Source organism: Dermacentor andersoni, chromosome 9 (assembly GCF_023375885.2).
Source record: "Dermacentor andersoni chromosome 9, qqDerAnde1_hic_scaffold, whole genome shotgun sequence".
Classification (NCBI taxonomy): Eukaryota; Metazoa; Arthropoda; class Arachnida; order Ixodida; family Ixodidae; genus Dermacentor; species Dermacentor andersoni.
Window position 1 is genome coordinate 126,217,371 of NC_092822.1, and position 17,754 is coordinate 126,235,124.

Sequence of the window (17,754 nt, forward strand, 5' to 3'; positions counted from 1 at the left end):
ACTATATCAGTTCGAAACCAGGAAACCAGCGCATGCCGCTTATATGAAAAATGGGAAGGCCATGAAATGAACAAGTTGAGGACAAATTTGTTAATGAAACTTAGTCATTCAAGAACCGTGTTTACATTCTTGTATATATGCAATGGCCAGTGAAAAATCTCCATGATGCTGTCATTTGTTCCAATGTATTACGCAGGAGCAGCTGTCACCGGTCGTTAATCGTGAGTAATTGCACCGAAATTATAGTCGCAACAGAGAACACGTATAAAAAGCAGGAGTTCTGCAAGCTATACGAGGGCCAGTCAAATGAATGTGAGCCAATGCGAATATATGACAAACGGGGTACATTATTAAAAAGTAGTCTTCATGAGAATTTAGACATTTGTCCTATTGACTAACGAGTCGCGTGATTCCCGTCTCATGAAACTCCTTAGGTTGCTGCTTCAAAAAATCTGTAGCTGACTCTTTCACGTCATCGTCCGGCACGAATCTAGTTCCGTTGAGCTGTTTTTCGGTTGCCCCAAAATGTGGAAGTCGCAAGGGGACAGGTCTGAGCTGTATGACGGATGTTGCAGGGTTTCCCACTTGCACTTTGCCAGTTTTGTATGAACCACATCAGCGACGTGGGGACGGGCATTGTCGTGGAACAAGATGACCCAATTCGTCAATTTTCCACGTAGTTTGTTTTTGATTGCGACACGCAGTGGTTCCGGCGTTTCACAATATCGGAAACAATTGATAGCCTCTCAAGATGGAGCAAATTCTATAAGTAATGGCCCCTGACGATCGAAAAAAAAGTCAACAACACCTTCCCGGCGCAAATGACGGCCTTTGCGTTCTTTGGCCGTGGTAAAGTCGAATGTTTCTACTGTAAGCTTTGCTGTCGTGTTTCAGACTCGTAGTAGTGGCACCATGGTTCGTCCCCGATCACAATAGCAAACAAGAAATCGTCATCCTCATTGTGATACCGGATCAGATTAGCCAAAGCAGCGCCAAACTTCTCCGTCTTCTGGCGGTGGATCAAAATCTTGGGCTTCAATTGCGCACACACGAGCCGATAACCGAGGTGCTCATGAATTATGGCGTGAACCGAGCCGTGACTGATTTTCACACGCTCTGCCAGTTCATCGATGCTTGTCCTCCATTCTTGTCTCATCAGCTCATCAACCTTTGAAATTGTGTGGGATGTGATTGCACGATGACATTGGCCAGGTCTTGGAATGTCTTTGCAACTTTCCCATTCTTCTTTGAACCGTTTGTTCCCGCGCTTTACAGTGGCCAATGAAATGCAATGTTCAACGTACCCGGCAGCCATACGGTGATTAATTTCTTTTGGGAAACACCTTTAGCTGTCAAAAACTTCGCGATACCGTGCTGTTCAGCTTTTGGGGTGTCCATTATGTCAGGTAACCATGTTCAACCCAGTGTATGAGAGCATTAAAGAACATTTATTCTTACACATGCATACCACTTTTGTAAATGAGAGATGCCACTCTGCTACGCGAATTCCTCACAGATAATGAACCGAACCATTATTACGACTAGCACTCGTGCATTAGAAATGCGAAGATACAATGGGATATACAAATGCGAAGATACAGCTTGATAAAGGGCAAAAAGTGTGACTCGAAACAAAGTTCACTGTACGTATACGCGAAACCTCGCCACAAGATATTTAAATATACGTATGTCTCCAATAAATCTACGTATCTAAGAAAAGTCGCTTTATATAATGCGTCAAACAAGGCAAATAAACATGTTGCGCGATCACAGATTCACAGAATCCTAGATTCCGCCCCAATTCTATCCACTCCACCCGATGTATCGCGCCCGACGGAAGGCGGCGCGCTTGCTCCCCGCTTTTCTCCTTTGCGCACACAGGACTGAGCCACCATCATCGGCTCAGCCATTCCCCACCCCCCTCCTACGCGTTCACTCGCACATACAGCATGCGGCACGCGGTCACGATGTTATCACCCTTGGACTTTATACGAAACATGAGGGCGACGGCGACGGCAGGAATGCGCCTGGAGTGTCCATTGAATTGCTATCGCAATAATGTAATGAGAGTATCTGGCAACCGAAGCGTCCCGTGGCTCATTACTTTCCACAAAAGAAGTAACCAAATCGAACTTTCACCATGTGACAATTCGCTGCGCCGCAACAATGTATTTTTTTTCTTCTGTGGGGCGGGGGCACCGAAATGAAAAAACGCACAGGAAAGTATGTTCGTTACAATCGAATGCCTACTTTGGGCACCTAATGTGGTTATGGAAGGAATATCGAAGAAAACATGAGACGCTTGGTCCACTGAGAACCAACCATACGCATACTGCACGGTATTCTGCACCGGTGAGACAAGACTTTCCGGAGAAGTTCTGCAAAAGCGAACGCGGTGCAATCCGTCGAGTCCTCACAGTGATTGCGGCGAGCGACCATTGTTTCTTTTTCTCGTCTGCTAGCCAGAAAGTGTCCAAAACTCTGCCAGGCGAAAATCCACTCGGCCAGAGAAAAGCGGATGGGGCTGCTTGGCGTTATGTGACTCTCGGTGCATGGGCGTTGCCGCGAAATCCAGCCCAAGTTCGCTATCTTCGCGTTTAAATGTCTTTTCGAGCGTCAAAAAGACATTCTAGACAAAATCCAGAGTGATTTCCGGCCCCGGGGGTTGCTTTCGTCGGCGGTGCATGGACAGCACGAAAAAATTTCGGGGGGGGCTGAAGCCCCATAAGCCCCCCCCCTGGCTACGCCCCTGTCCCTAAGTGCTGTGAAGGCCTTAATGTCATTTTGTAAGCACAAAAATCCAGTAACCAATGAACTATATTCTGTCCTATGTAATGCGTATATATGTAACCAGCATGTCATCATATGCTGGGTGCCGGGTCATAGAGGCATCGAAGGGAACGTTCTGGCGGACCAGATAGCCACATCAGTTGCATTGTATTCTGTTAATCCTACCCCTGCAGTCCCTGTCACAGATCTGAGGCCCTTCTTGCGCAGGAAACTGCGGAACTACTGGCAATGCTTGTGGGACATGAAAACAAATAATAAGCTGCACGTAATAAAGCCACCATTAGGGTTCTGGCCTTGTGCAACAAAATGATGCCGAACAGATGTCCTATTCTGTGGTCTAAGAATAGGACACACATGTTTGGCACCCATAATTTTTGCTCTCTGGCAATGAGCCTCCAACCTGTGGGAGATGCGGGGAGAGGCTGACCGTCCTCCACGTCCTTCTGGAGTGTCGGAAAGCCGAATCTGAGCGAAAGAAACATTTTCCCTTAGCATACCGACAGCACATTCCCCTTCATCCTGTAATGTTGCTCGGCCCAGAACCGCTTTTTGACACCAACGCAGTCCTAGGTTTCCTCAAAGATGTTGTGTTACATGTAATTAGCCCTATGCGTTCGTAGCACCTCCTCTCTCCAGAGGATAGCTCTGTGATAGTTGTTTCGTATAGCACATGCCTCTCGGCCCTTGTGTTTCAAGGGCTCTGGCGAGGCAGTAGTGCTCTTAGACAATTTTAGCATCTCACATATTTTGTATATTGCATCATTTTTCCCAATGCATTTTAGTGTTCACACTACACGTCATTAATCATTGCCATAATTTTATTACGTGTAGATTTTATGCTATTTGCAGCAACGTCTTTTAGGCCCTTTTACAGCCACGTCACACTACCTTCACAGATCCCATTAGACCACTACAAACTCATTATTAACACTAGATTGGCGCTCTTTGGCTATACCTGGCCATTGCACCATTAAACATCAAACATTCATTCATTCATTCTCATCACCGCAAGTGACGCTCACTTCTGTAAAGTAAATGTCAGCGTTGCTTGAATCGGCCATGTCTGTTGGTGCCTTAGAATTGCCACTTGTTTGCATCTGTTGTTTTCGAGTTCCCTTTTTTTTGGAGCCAAAGTGTCCCGATGGGTTGTTTTCTTCTTGCCTCTTTTTCTCCCCGATGGTGACCACATATGGATCCAGACAGACGGGGCAAAATGGCAGTCCATATGTTTTGTTTGCAGCACCTGTAGGTGTTTGTTTTTTTTCTCTTTTACAACTCCGAGCTAGCGTGTTCGTAGTTTTGTTTGTTCTTTTTTCTTCAGGTAAAAGGTCACGTACCCTGAGCTCGAATGTCTAGAGGTGAAAAAGGATGCAATATTTTTTGAAAGCCGTCCATAGGGCTCTTGCATCCGGGTGGCAGAGATGGTGCCCGAATGCCTCGCGGCATACGAAAACAAGAGCTATTGGCAGATGTGCACGTGCTTCAAGCCCAGATCGAGGAAATTTGAATCAACTCATTCATTTGCTTCCATGTGGCTAATTCTGTGTGCGTGTACTTAGCAAGACTTTTAAGGTGTCGCCTATAAAGAGCTAAAAGAGATATAAATGTGAAAGAAATAGGTGTATTAACCGTTCGATACACAAGTGTTTTTAATTTTTGTCAAGGTTCACAAGCATGAAAGTGGAGCACTAACTTAATACACCGATTGAATCCGCAGCTCAAGTGCGCCAAAAGATAGAAATGTGGAGCAAGGTGCAGCTCTTGAAGATTGGTGAATCCCGCGGCTCACGGATGCTTTCCGCAAGCAACACTGTGGATCACAGCAGCACGCGTCGTGCCAAAATGAGGCATATGAAATGAAACTGTGCCTGCGCGCCGCGCTGTCGCTCAGCTGCCGTGCCCACTGCCGTGCCATTGCTTGCTTGTGAAACAGGCTTAAGTTTTGTGTGGGTTTAACCAAGGCATTTGTCTATGCAGGCTGAGGATATGAGGATGTCCTTTCCTGCTGGCAGACTGCAACCTGGAAGTTACTGTGCTGTGGTGAGTGGGCATTTGTTTGGTTTCTAGCCAACTTGCAAACTTCTAAAGGACCTGCAAAGCATTCATTAATGAAGGCAATATCTGTTGGTGTTGTTCAGTTGTCGTGCAGTCTGTTTATTTGAGCTCAATTGATGGTTTGCTCTGGTTTCTATCTGGGAAGGCAAAGCTGTGGTGGTTGTCTTGTCTCTCACTCCATTCACTATGCAAGTGAACCCGCTGTGGTGGCATAGTGGCTTTGGTGTTGCGCTGCTAAGCCTGAGGGCGTGGAAACGAATCTTGGCTGCATTTTGATGTGGGTGAAATGCAAAAATGCCTGTGTACCGCACATTGGGTGCACGTTGAAGAACCCCAGGTGATCAAAATTAATTTGGAGTCGCCCCCCCCCCCCCCCACACACACACACACTTGGCACATGTAGCTCCGACGGGGCGGCCGGACGAAGGATTTACGGCATGAGGCCTAAACGGCAGGGGCGCGCAGCGCCGCAAGAAAGAGCTGGACGGCTTCAGTAGAGGACCGGACAAAGAATGCTCTATTATTTCTGCGAGGGGAAAGAGGAAGCAACTTACAGCCTTCGGCGCTGAGTGGCGCCCTGACGTAAACGACCCAAAACCGAAACCAGAAGCCAACACAGGATACCACATCACCTCTCCCTTGAAAGGAAAATGCGCTACTCGCTCTCCTCGCAACAAAAGTAAGTCATGAGTTACCGAAGAACACATGTTAGCACTGTAATACACGTGTTTCGTGATGACATCTTTACACAATAGAAAATGACATCTTTGGCTTCCCTATTTTAAGAAAAGCGCACAACATGAAAACTGAAAATGAACACGATTGCACTCCAGTTCTGCAGATTTTCAGTACCCGTCTTGGCAAAGCGATGAGATACAGCCTTGCACACACTGATCACACATGAAAAAAAATTCACAGAGTACAAAAATAGACAGTGCAAACATCGGTGCCCCCCCTGGGACAGCAGCACTGATGGGTGGCTCATTCGCTTTGAGCCGGACTCTAGACAGTCTCTGTGGCTGTCGTGGATTGGAGATTGTGCGTGCAAGCACTTTACACTCCATAGTCCCCCCCCCCAGTAAGAATGCTCGCTTGAAAATGTTATAAACCTTTTTCTTTTTCTTTTTGGCATGAAAGACAAATTTGCATGGCGTTCAGCACCGTAGTAATGATGTGCGTACTGCACGATTACACTACAAGAAACGTAATGTATCCCCTATACCAGTAGTAACTGGAAGAAAAGGTGAGAGACAATCATCAAGGGAAGGGTAGTCACTGGAGTGACTCTTTTCAGTGAATTTTCCAAGAAAATCCTGTAGTGCAGGGCATTTCACAAGTTTGGATGCATTCCATCGTTTGCCATTTTCCAGCGTGAAAGTATTGCGACCTATCCTACGGTAAATCTTAAATGGACCCGAGTATTTAGGATCGGACATTCTCGAGTTACATACTCGGACAAGATCTCCTGGACGAAAATGAGGGCATTTTGTTGCACAACGACGGTCCACGTACGTCTTAACACTTTTGGCGTAAGAGCCGAATTCGCATGTTATCACCTCCTTAATAGTCTGGAAGCTATACTCGGTATCCTCATCCCAGGCAAATGGTTGTCCTTGCTTTAGCAGTTTCCTAAGCAGTTCTACCAATTCAGCGTACTGCGGGATCAGTTTAGAGTAGTATCGTGTGAGGCCAAGAAATGACTCCAGTGACTTCTTGTCGGTTGGTTGCGGTGCATCAACAATTGACTGAACTTTGTTTATGAGTGGCAAAATGCCGGTTGCACTGAACGTATGTCCAAGAAAAGTGAGCTCTAGGACACTGTATACACACTTTGCATTTAGCTCCATGCCAGCAGCTGAGATTCTGGAAAGCGCAGTTTGCAGATTTTTATCATGCTCAGCTTGTGTGCGGCCCCAAATCAAACCATCACTTGGGCAGCACAAGTTACCTGGACAGTCTTTTAATACAGATAACATTATCTGCTGAACAGCGGAAGGCGCAGATGCCAATCCGCAACACACTTGCTTAAAGCAAAAGAGACCGTCGTGAGTAATGAATGTAGTAAGCACCCGGCTTTTCTCGGACAATAAAACCCGATGATAAGCGGTCTTTAAGTCCAACTTACTAAAGACAGTAGCACCAGCGACTCGATGCAACAGTTCGTCAGCCCTTGGTAGCGGAAAAGAGTCCATGACGATAGCCTTGTTGGGTTCTCTAAGATCGACGCGAAGTCGAATGGAATTGTCCTTCCGAACCACAAGCGGAGAAATCCACTCGGACACTGAGACTCGTTTGACGATATCGGCCAATTCCAGCCGTTGCAGTTCGGCGGAGACTTGCTCACGGAGAACCCGAGGTAGAGGACGCAGTTTCGCCGAGACTGGTTGCACCGACGCTCGAAGATGAACGTCGTGGATGAAGTCCTTTACAAGTCCCGATTGTCCTGAGTACGGCTGGGCGAACTCTGAGGGAACGTTATGCGGCAGAGACGGAAACTGAACGCTTGGGTCAGCTGGAACTCCTGACACTTGTTGGCATGCAGCGAAAACAAGCTGCATACGAGCAGGGGACTGTCGATGCTTTCGGTTCCTCGAACGGCAAACTGAAGCGAAATGTCCTACTTTTCCACACGCACGGCAGGAAACGTGCTTGGCTAAACAGCCTGGATCGGATGCGATGTGGTGAAGTGAACCACATCGGTAGCAATGGCCCGCCATGTCTCGACGGGCTTCACAGAGTTCGGGCCGCGCACCATGTTGGCCAGCCTCCCCAGGTCGCGACTTTCCGCCATGCCGCTGAGCGCCATCTTGAAGCCGCCAGGTCGAGGGAGAAGGGTGGCGGGAACCGCCATCTTGCGCTCCCGGGTGAGGAAGGTGATGGCTGTCGACGCCATCTTGGCGTTGTGTCGAGACGCTCTGAACAGACGAGCTGTTGAAGACTTGAAGTTCTTTGTGAACTTGCTGTACAGTTCGGCCGAGATCCTGGGCCTTCTTGAGCGTGAGGGACTATCCTTCATAGAGTAACCTTTCTCGAATTCTTGTGGATGCGGCGCCTTGGAGAATTTGGTCCTGAAGGGACTCGTCATGCCAAGCGCCGAACGCACAAGCAGGCGCTAGCCTTTGTAGCACGGTGACGAAGTCCTGAAAGGTTTCTCTGGGCAGTTGCTTGCTTTCCCGGAAGATAATACGGTGCACCATGGGATTGGTTCTTAATTCGTAGTGCTGGGAGAAGATGCGGAGAACGTCTTCGAATGTAGTAGCCGTCTGGTCTGTTTGGAACGCGAGGTCGTAGTAGAGACGCTGCCCCTCGTAGCCTAAATTACTCCGTAAAATGGCTTTCTTCCTCTCGTCTTGTAGTGCCTCGCCTCCGGTTGCCTCGAGAAACATGCAAAAGTACCGTTTCCATGCGAGCCACGGTACCGCAGGAGTACCGGGTAGCTCCCGGAAAGGTGGCATGGGGGGTACAAACGCCATGTTAGGCACCGAGAACAAAGGCGGGGGAGTTGGGGTTGACGGAGGAGACGTAGTTGCGGCGTCTTGCATGCCGGAAGAAGGAGGAGGAGCAGAAGTACGGCAAGGGCACGTAGGAAGCAGAGTAATGGTTTACCTCGTCGCCAGTTTGTTGTAGCTCCAACGGGGCAGCCGGACGGAGGATTTACGGCATGAGGCCTAAATGACCGGGGTGCGCAGCGCTGCAAGAAAGAGCCGGACTGCTTCAGTAGAGGACCGGACAAAGAATGTTCTTTTATTTCTGCTAGGGGAAACAGGAGGCAACCTACAGCGTTTGGCGCTGAGTGGCGCCCTGATGTAAACGACCCAAAACCGAAACCAGAAGCCAACGCAGGATACCACAGCACACCTCATAATATTTTGGTTCTTGCATGTAAAACCCCAGAATCTTTCGTTTATGCAAGCGAAAAAAAATTTTCCTCGGTGTACTAAAGGGACATCGACGTGTCCGTGGCTGTCAGAGGTTCACAAATGAACACACAGATGAACGAAGTGCACTGGGCACTTGTCCTGTTTGGATACTTGTAGGCCGGTTGCTAGTCCTGTCTACATCATCAGTGTATGCATTAACTTGCGTCCCTTTTCTAATAGCCATGTTTCACCAACTGGCCAAACAAAAAGTACTCTGAATTAACACAACAACCTGGCCTTTTGTCCTTCATCCGGGTTGCGCTGCCCACCCCTGGGAATATAAGAAGTACTTACTCCTATAACATGTTCAACAAGTCTCTAACCCATCATTGTGCAGAGGTCCAGATCCATAGTTGCAAAATGTATGTCTTAAATAAATAAATAAATAAATAAATAAATAAATAAATAAATAAAATGCAGAAGGAGAGACGACAGCTGGTATTCTGGTGGTGCTGCTGCTGGTTGTTGCAAGCTACAGGTCAATAAACCACATAGTTATATTTGTTCAGTTATTGTTGCCTTATAGTAAAACTGATTTGGGCAAGTTGCTTCATAGCTATTCAAAAAGTACAGCGCGACTGAGAAGAAGAAACACAAAAGCGCATTGCAAGCACCGACTAACAACTGGTTTTATTTGCATCGAAACCGGCCTATTTATGCGCAAAGGCTTGCCACGTGACACACAGTTAACTCAAATATGGCCACACGTGACCTACCAAAACAAGATACTGCAAACGATTAAGAGGAAGCTTTAGCTTGGGTGCTTCTCTCTAAATACATGTAAAAAGAGAATTCGTTTTTCTTGGCAACCACTGCACCAAATTTGACAAGGTTTGTTGCAATTAAAAGAAAATCTTAAAATCTAGTGACTGTTTCGAATTTTTGATTTAAGTCATCAATTTCAATAAAAAATTGGCAAAAATCGTAAATTTTCAGAAAACGAAACTATCGTTTACAACTGTAACTCGGCAATCAAAAATGGTATTAGAAATATGTGAATTACATCTAAGAGTACATCTAAAGTGGACGAAATTGATACGTTACACATGAATCTAATGAAATTTAGTAATATGGAAATATAGCTTTTTCAGAACCCTTGTACAAACGTAACAAATTCACGTAAGCTATAAATTGACATATGAAGTTTGCCAGCTTTGAATGGTCTAATGGATGCCATTTGCAGAAACGAGATATCTGTTCTTGATGCAGAGCTATCAATTTGTAAACTTCGTGCTTGTATATTTCTAACTTTCAAATTTTGGAAAATTCTTTTAACAAAATTAAGGCCCTAAATAGAAATTCTGCTTCCAACAGTCTCTAGAATTTGCCTTTCTCTCTAAAATGCAACAAATTTTATTAAAATCGGTCCGGATGTTATCTCAGAAAAGTGTTTCTACGTTTTACATGTATTTGACTAGGCTGCGTCGGAGTTGGGCCCGAGCTAAAGCTTCCTCTTAAGAACATATTGTGCTTGATGCAATATGAGACCACGCTGAATTGGCATGTTGAAACAGCAATCGAGTCTACACAGGCCAAGGCTGGATGAGTGTGAAAAGAGAAGTCCCTTCATTGCCTTTGGGGGCCCCATCTGCATGAGCAGGGTGTTGCTGCACCACGGACCCGAGCACACGGGGTTGCTGCATTTAACCGTGCATGGCTTAACCGTGTCCGGGGAAGAGGGGATCCTGGGAGTTTAGCCTAGATTGTCTGTGAGCCTACTCACGGCACGAATACATTAGGCTTTATTCTCACAGCAGAGCCACATAGCATGAGCGCTGTTGTGCAGCTTGGTGGCTTTAGTGACCATAACCTACTATAGTTCTCGGTTGATATTCCACTGAAATTTGGTGGTGTTGAACGTAAGGTTATCAGGGATTATAACAAGGCAATTTGCGAACAAATGAACAATGAACTTGAGGTTTTCTTTCAGAAAACGTTTCTTCCATCATTCACAAACAGGTCTGTTGAAGAATTCATTTAGAAATATTATCTTGCTTGTATTAGATAAATATGTGCCACTAGTCACTATATCTAATGACAAACATAACCCGTGGTTTTATAAATCGCTTAGATAGCTCAGAAAAGAAAAAGGTTGTACACTTCTGCTAAATGGCTGTCATGTCCCTTATCAAGGTCTAAATATAAAGATTGTTTAAAATCTTACTGTCCTGCAATATCTGAAGCGAAAAAGTATTTTTCCACCGATTTCTCCTCACTTTTATAAACTAACCATAGAAAGTTTTGGCAAGCTATCTCTTCTGATCATAGCTGTAGTAGTTACATTACATAACGCTGACAATGTTCCTGTCTCTGCCTCCGAGTGTGCTTCAACTTTCAATTCGTTTTTTTTGCTCTGTGTTCACTAAAGAAGACTGCTCCTCCATTCCTCGTATCTCCGACCTTGATTATCGCTTCATGCCCCCTATAAATACCGTATTTACTGTCTTAATGATCGCACCCCTGAATTTTGTCGTCAAAATTCCAATTTTTATTTCCCGTGTAATGGTCGCACCCCGAACTTGCCGCAGCGATGTGTTGTGTGCCAAGTCTAGCTAATATTAATCGCGCTTACCATCTGTCGAATGCTATGCGAACGACTCTTCAAGACAAACCAAGCGGTCTGCATGCACCAAACATTTCTTAAGTAGATGCCTCATTTCATTACTTTCATCACTTTCCGTACTTCCATGACTAAAAAAAAGCTGCAACCAAACTTGCCTTTATTATGTGTAGGCTTTATAATGGTTGTGGTCAACAACAACAAGGAAGGCGCCTTTCGATTCTTCTCATCTGCACTCGTGGGCACGCAACAAATCGCGAACGGCTATGATAGTAGCCACGTTTACACTGATACGTTAAAAGTGTACCCTATTCACATGCTGACGCTTGTAACACAGCTAAGATATTCACCCACCCTTAGTGGAAACGTGCCGTATTAGGATAGTAGTGAAGACAGATGCCGCAGTTTCCACAGCTTGTCGGCCATGTGTTTCTATGTCACTGGTAGCTAAGCGCGCCCATCTGTTTCTGTCCCCTCAAAGTGGACATGGCTACGTTTGCAAACTTGCCAATATTAACGATATTATTCATTACTTATACGGAAGAAACTGTTTCAATGTACGTAATGTACTTACGAGAAGAAAAGAAAATTGCGTTCGGCGCATTCGGCTTGCTCCGCCGGCTGCCATTTTTGTTTTGGTGTCCCGCAGCAAACGCGGGACGAAAAAATTTTTTTTTTTTTTTCTTTTCGCGGGAAATTTAACCCACGTAATGATCGCACCCCTGATTTTGCATCAATTTTTCTGGCAAAAAAGTGCGATCATTATGCGAGTGAATACGGTATTAGTGTTGAAGGCATTTCAAAACTGATGCGCGATTTAAAGGTGTCTACATCATGTGGCATTGGCAATATTGATTCTAAAATTCTAAAGAACATGTCAGCTATGTCCAGTCAGATTTTATACTACATTCTTCAGCAGTCTTCTTCATCAACCGGTCTTCTTCCTGCTGACTGGAAGATAGCCAAAGTTATTCCGATAGTCAAAGATGGAAACAGACACTCACCTGGTTACTACTGCCCAATTTCGCTAACATGCATTTGTTGCAAGCTTCTTGAGCACATCATTGCCCCCCATATATCCAACCATCTTGAATCTAATAACTTTTTCCTTCAGTTCAGTTCAGTTCAGTTTATTTTCCTTAAAAACCCCCAATTTCAGGGGTATTACATAAGTGGTGGGTATAAGATTAGAATTTACAGTCGTTCAAGTAACGTTCAAGTTCAAGCACGCTTATATATACACATACATAGTAGGTATACATATTCAAGTATATTCGCACTGTATACACACATATCAAAGCCTATATATGTAGACATTCATACATGTATGTAAATACAAACAACATATATAAGGAAAATTATATTTCATTTTATTTCAGCATTCTTTTTTTTACAGCAGAAAAAGAATGCTAGGGCAAGAACAAAAAGCTGCAAAACAGCAGCTTGACTGGGTCCTTGCCCCTTTTCATGTCAACAGGCACGGATTCATACATACATTCAGAGTACATATAATACGCATATACACACACTCAGACCAGAAAACTTCCTGTTAGTTTGTCAATGAAAGAGAGAAAAAAAGAAAAAAAAAAGAAGTGTGCACATATTCACCAATAGAAACAAAGACAAGTACATCTATAGCATTTTCTTGATACATTGTACTTTAAACATTGTTACAACATTCATGTATAACGTAGTTGGAGATGGTCAGTGACCTGTTGTAAAAATACGGGTGGGCAGATTATGTTGACAATGGCAGAGGGGGAGGCCATTCCAGTCTGCCACCATGTGAAGAAAAAACGAGGCTAAAAATGTTGATGTTCGTGAACATGGTCGTGAAACCTGCTGCGAGTGACTGGTCTGGCATGATATGCCCACTGCGGGCGTGATTAGGGTGCTTGATGAAGGATAGGAGTGTGGAAGAATTTGTGGTAAAGAAAGAGGGAGTAATGCGCCGACGTAAAACGAGGTCCGGAAGCCTAGATGGGGATTTCAGTGACGTGACGCTTATGGGTCATATGAGTACGACGAATGGTTGAATCGAGCGGTGCGATTTTGTACTGCTTCAAGAGCGTCAATGAGATATGCTTGATGCGGATTCCAGACTGCTGAGGCGTATACTAGTTTCGGTCGTATAAGTGATGTGTAGGCAAGTAATTTTACGGGATTTGTGGCTTTCCGCAAATTATGTTTTAAGAAAGCTAAAGTTTTGTTAGAAGCAGAAATGATGGTATACGCACATGCGTACGCCAGTTGAGGTCGTCTGATACAGTGACACCGAGGTATTTATAAGTGTCAGTTGATTCATGAGCGAAATTATTGTGTACGCAAACGTCCGAGGATTATGGCTGCGGGTTAACGACATGCTTTTGCATTTGTTAATGTTTAGTGTCATTAACCAACAACAAAACAACAAAATCAACATGCTTTCCTTAAAGTGTGGTCTTGTGACACCCAACTTTTGTAATTTACGTCAGATTTACATTATGGCATGAATAATAGCAGAATTATTCACAGAATTGCTCGCTGTCATGTAATAGCTAAATTACCTGTTGTGAAGATTAACTCATTAACATTATCCTGGCTTTGCAATTTCTTGTCTAATCAGCAACAGTTTGTGTCAGTGAATAACTTTAGCTCCTCCACATCAATTGTAACATCAGGTGTACCCCAGGGTAGTGTATTAGGCCCTCTTCTTTTCCTAATTTTTATCAATGATTTAGCCAGCAACATATCCTCCTGCATATAACTTTTTGCGGATGCTTGCGTAATCTACAGAACGATTAACTGTCATGATGACCATGTAACTTTACAAAATTACTTTCACCTAGTTAATCAGTGGTGTGACCGTTGGCAAATGACACTTAACACATCTAAGTGCTGGGTTCTGTCCTTCAGTCGTATGAAATCAGCTCGTAAGTTTCCTTGCAAAATCTGTTTGGCTGAAGTTCCTTGTGGCTCTACTTACAAATATCTTGGTGTTTATTTTTGTACGAATCTTGCCTGACGCTCTCACATCGAGAAGATATCCGCTAAAGCTAACAGAACTTTAGAGTTCTTATGTCGTCATCTGCACCTTTCCCCATCTACCATCCGTCAACGGGCCTACCAAACTTTTGTACGCCCTCAACTGGAATATGTTTCATCGATCTGGTCTCCTCATCAACAATACTTAATAGATGAATTGGAATCAATCCAAAATTGTGCTGCCCGCTTTATAACTTCTAATTACAGTCGTCAATCTAGCATTACCCAAATTAAACGCGATGTTCCCCTTCTCGGCTTAGATTCCCACTGCTCTGTTGCCCTTCTATGCCCTTTCATATACACTAATATAATTCGTGGTCCAGCTGTTTGTCGCTTGAAATTCCTTCTCGTACATCTACTCGACTTCGTAATCATCTCAGTTTCAGGCACATTTTTGGCCGCACACAGTCATTCAATAACTCTGCATTACCGCGTGCCATTACACTATGGAATAGCCTTCCAAATGATATTGTTTCATTAAAAGGTCCTGCCAAATTTCATGAACATTTGCTGCATCTGTTTTGCTGCAATTGTTGCATCTGGGTCGCAAGCCCCAAGGGCAGCGTTGGCCTGGCGGCCTGGGGCACAGCTGGAAGCATCCGAAGGTCTTGGCAAAGGATGAGTCGACTGCTAACAGAACAACTTGTTTATTATAGCATCGCAAAAGAGCGGCCGGTCAGGTCGACTGAAGTGGAGAGACGGGAGACCACGTTACTCGATGGAAGAAATCGGAGCTACTCTCAGCGTCTGGGGGCAGCTGCTTTTATACTCTCGGAGTCGAGGGCAAGAAGGAATGGCTCGGGATGAGGCGCACGTGACGGCGGCGCATGGACACGTTGAGACGAGAAGTGACGCATCCGCCAGGCCGGCGACGGTCAGACCTCCTCGCTTCACAGTTGGGGAGCTCCTCTCTCCGGCTGCCGCGCTTTGACAAGCGTGGGCACCAACATGTACACACACACACACACACACACACACACACACACACACGAAGACACGTGGCATTGAAACATGCCTGGACGCGCTTGGCAGGAAGCGTTGCGGCAGCGCTGAACGGGCCAAAATGTCCGCCGCTTTGAACGAAGTCCCGGCGTCCGTTGCATCCATGCCAGCTATACCGCGTGTCGGAGGCGAAACGTAACAACATGTTCGCTAAACTATGTTCTTCGACTTTGTATTCTATTCACCTCTGTATTAATTTACGACTTTGTATTGTATTGTATTCCCTTGACTTTGTATTTCTTTTTCAATGTTTACAAGTGTTCCTTTTTTTTCCATTGTACAAATTTATTTGTTTCTCCTACTATGTAGTTACCTTTTTGCCTTAAATATTGTCATCTTTCTGTAACCCCCCCTACCCACTGCTCCTCCGAGCCTGTAGGGTAAATTGAATGAATAAATAAATAAATAAATAAATTGAGCCGATGCTGAGTGCTTGTGCCTTGAAGGCCCCTTGGCGGAGGCCACACTCCTTTGGCCTCGATTTCACATAGACGGCACCCCCAGACTGCCTGACCCAGGGCAAATCGATAGTTGCCTTTTCCTGTTCTCCTCTGGAATCTTCACCTTTCTTTCTTATTTTGCATCTTTCCTGTCTTCTCTTCCTTTTACTTCCAATTTTCCAGGCAGCAAAAGTTTACCTGGTGTAGTTTATCCTACCTTGGGTATTATTTTATGCGAACAAAGGATTAAGAACTGGAGACTGGAGACTATTTACAAAGTATGTTTACAAAGGATAACTGCAGCACTGGCCAGTTCAGCCAACAGCTCGAGAGCCAGAGAGTGTTCGTCGTCTTCGTCGGGGCGCCTGCGTGCACTGTCCACAAGAAACACGCAATATGCATGTATCATTATCCCCGGTTTCAGAAGCACTGTCCCGGTGTGTCTAAATATCGGTGATAACAGGAGAGTAATTTGGCCTGAGGCGTGCGACATGCACAACGTCAGTGGAATTCGGGGCAGATGAGGTACTGGTACTCACTGGGGTGATTTCGTACGTAACTGGAGTCACGGCATGCAGCACTCTATGCGGGCCTGTGTACCGAGCCAGGAGTTTTTCTGACAAGCCAACGTGACTAGTTGGGGACCACAGGAGTACCAGAGATCCAGGTGAAAAGTGGACGTCTCTGTTTTGGCAATCGTACAAACGCTGTTGCTTCTCTTGGGAGGTCAGGAGGTGAGCACGGGCAGTTTCGCGTGCTAGGGCTGCCCTGGTGATGGCTTCAAGTGCATACTCGCTGGTCTCTGCTGCGGCGAATGGACGGAATGCGTCCAGTATCAATGTGGGTTCTCAGTCGAACAACAGAAAGAACGGGGAATAACCAGCAGTGTCGTGTCACAAAGAATTATATGAAAAAGTAACATAGGGTGGGCAAGGTCTCAATCAGTATGGTCGGGCGAAACATAGTTTGCAAGCATGTTTTTTAGGGTGCGATTCAGACGCTCCACGAGACCATTAGCCTGGGGATTGTAAGACGTAGTCAGCTTGTGCTTGGTTGAGCAGGACTGCAGGATGTTGGCGATGACATTGGAAAGAAATGTCCGACTACGGTCAGCGAGCAGTTGGTGTGGAGCACCATGCTGCAGAATCACGTCACGTAAAATAAAATCGGTGACACATGGCGCAGCTTGTTGGAAGCACTCTGGTGATGGCGTAGTACGTGGCGTAATCTGTTGCCACATCAGCCCACTTGTTGCCAGACGTGAATAGAGGGAAAGGGCCAAGTAAGTCCAAGCCAATGTGAAAGAATGGCTCCGAAGAAATGTTGAGCAGTTGAAGGCACCCGGCAGGGAGTGTCGATGGTGTTCTTTGGCGCTAGCATTTCTCACACGCCGCAACGTATTTCCGGATGGAGCAGGCAAGGCCTGGCCAAAGGAAGCATCGACGAATCTGGTCATAGGTGCGGGAGACGCTAAAGTGATCTGCCATTGGTAAATCATGAAGTTCTTGGAGAACAGCTCACTAAAGGTGCTTGGGAATGACAAGGAGTAGGGCAGGACTGTCAGGGTGTGCATTGTGGCGGTATAATACACCATCCTGGAGAACAAACAGGTGAAGGGACGAATCAGAAGGCAAAGATTCCTAGCCATCAATGATGGCGCACAAGGTGGCATCACGGCGTTGCTCGTGAGCAACATGTAGCAGATGAGAAACGGAGAAAATGCAAGCGTCGGCGTCGGAGTCAGGTTCGGCGGGTGGTTCGTCCACTGGATAGCGTCAATAACAGTCTGCGTCTTGATGTAAATGGCCCGACTTGTACACTACTACATAGGAATATCCTTGCAGCCGCAGAGCCCAGCGACCAAGCCGGCCAGTAGGATCCTTGAGTGAGGAAAGCCAGCAGAGCGCGTGGTGGTCTGTGATTATAGAGAATTGCGTGCCATACAAGTACAGGCGGAATTTGG

General features: G+C 45.6%; 1 protein-coding gene across 1 annotated transcript in view; it reads left to right on the forward strand.

Annotated features, from left to right (window-relative positions):
* LOC126529734 (uncharacterized) overlaps positions 1 to 17,754 on the forward strand; it is a 184,109-nt gene that overhangs the window by 54,134 nt on the left and 112,221 nt on the right. Inside the window, exon 3 of the mRNA XM_055069954.2 lies at positions 4,768 to 4,830. Within this exon, the coding sequence (XP_054925929.1) occupies positions 4,768 to 4,830 (63 nt within the window). The remainder of the gene's footprint in view (positions 1 to 4,767; positions 4,831 to 17,754) is intronic.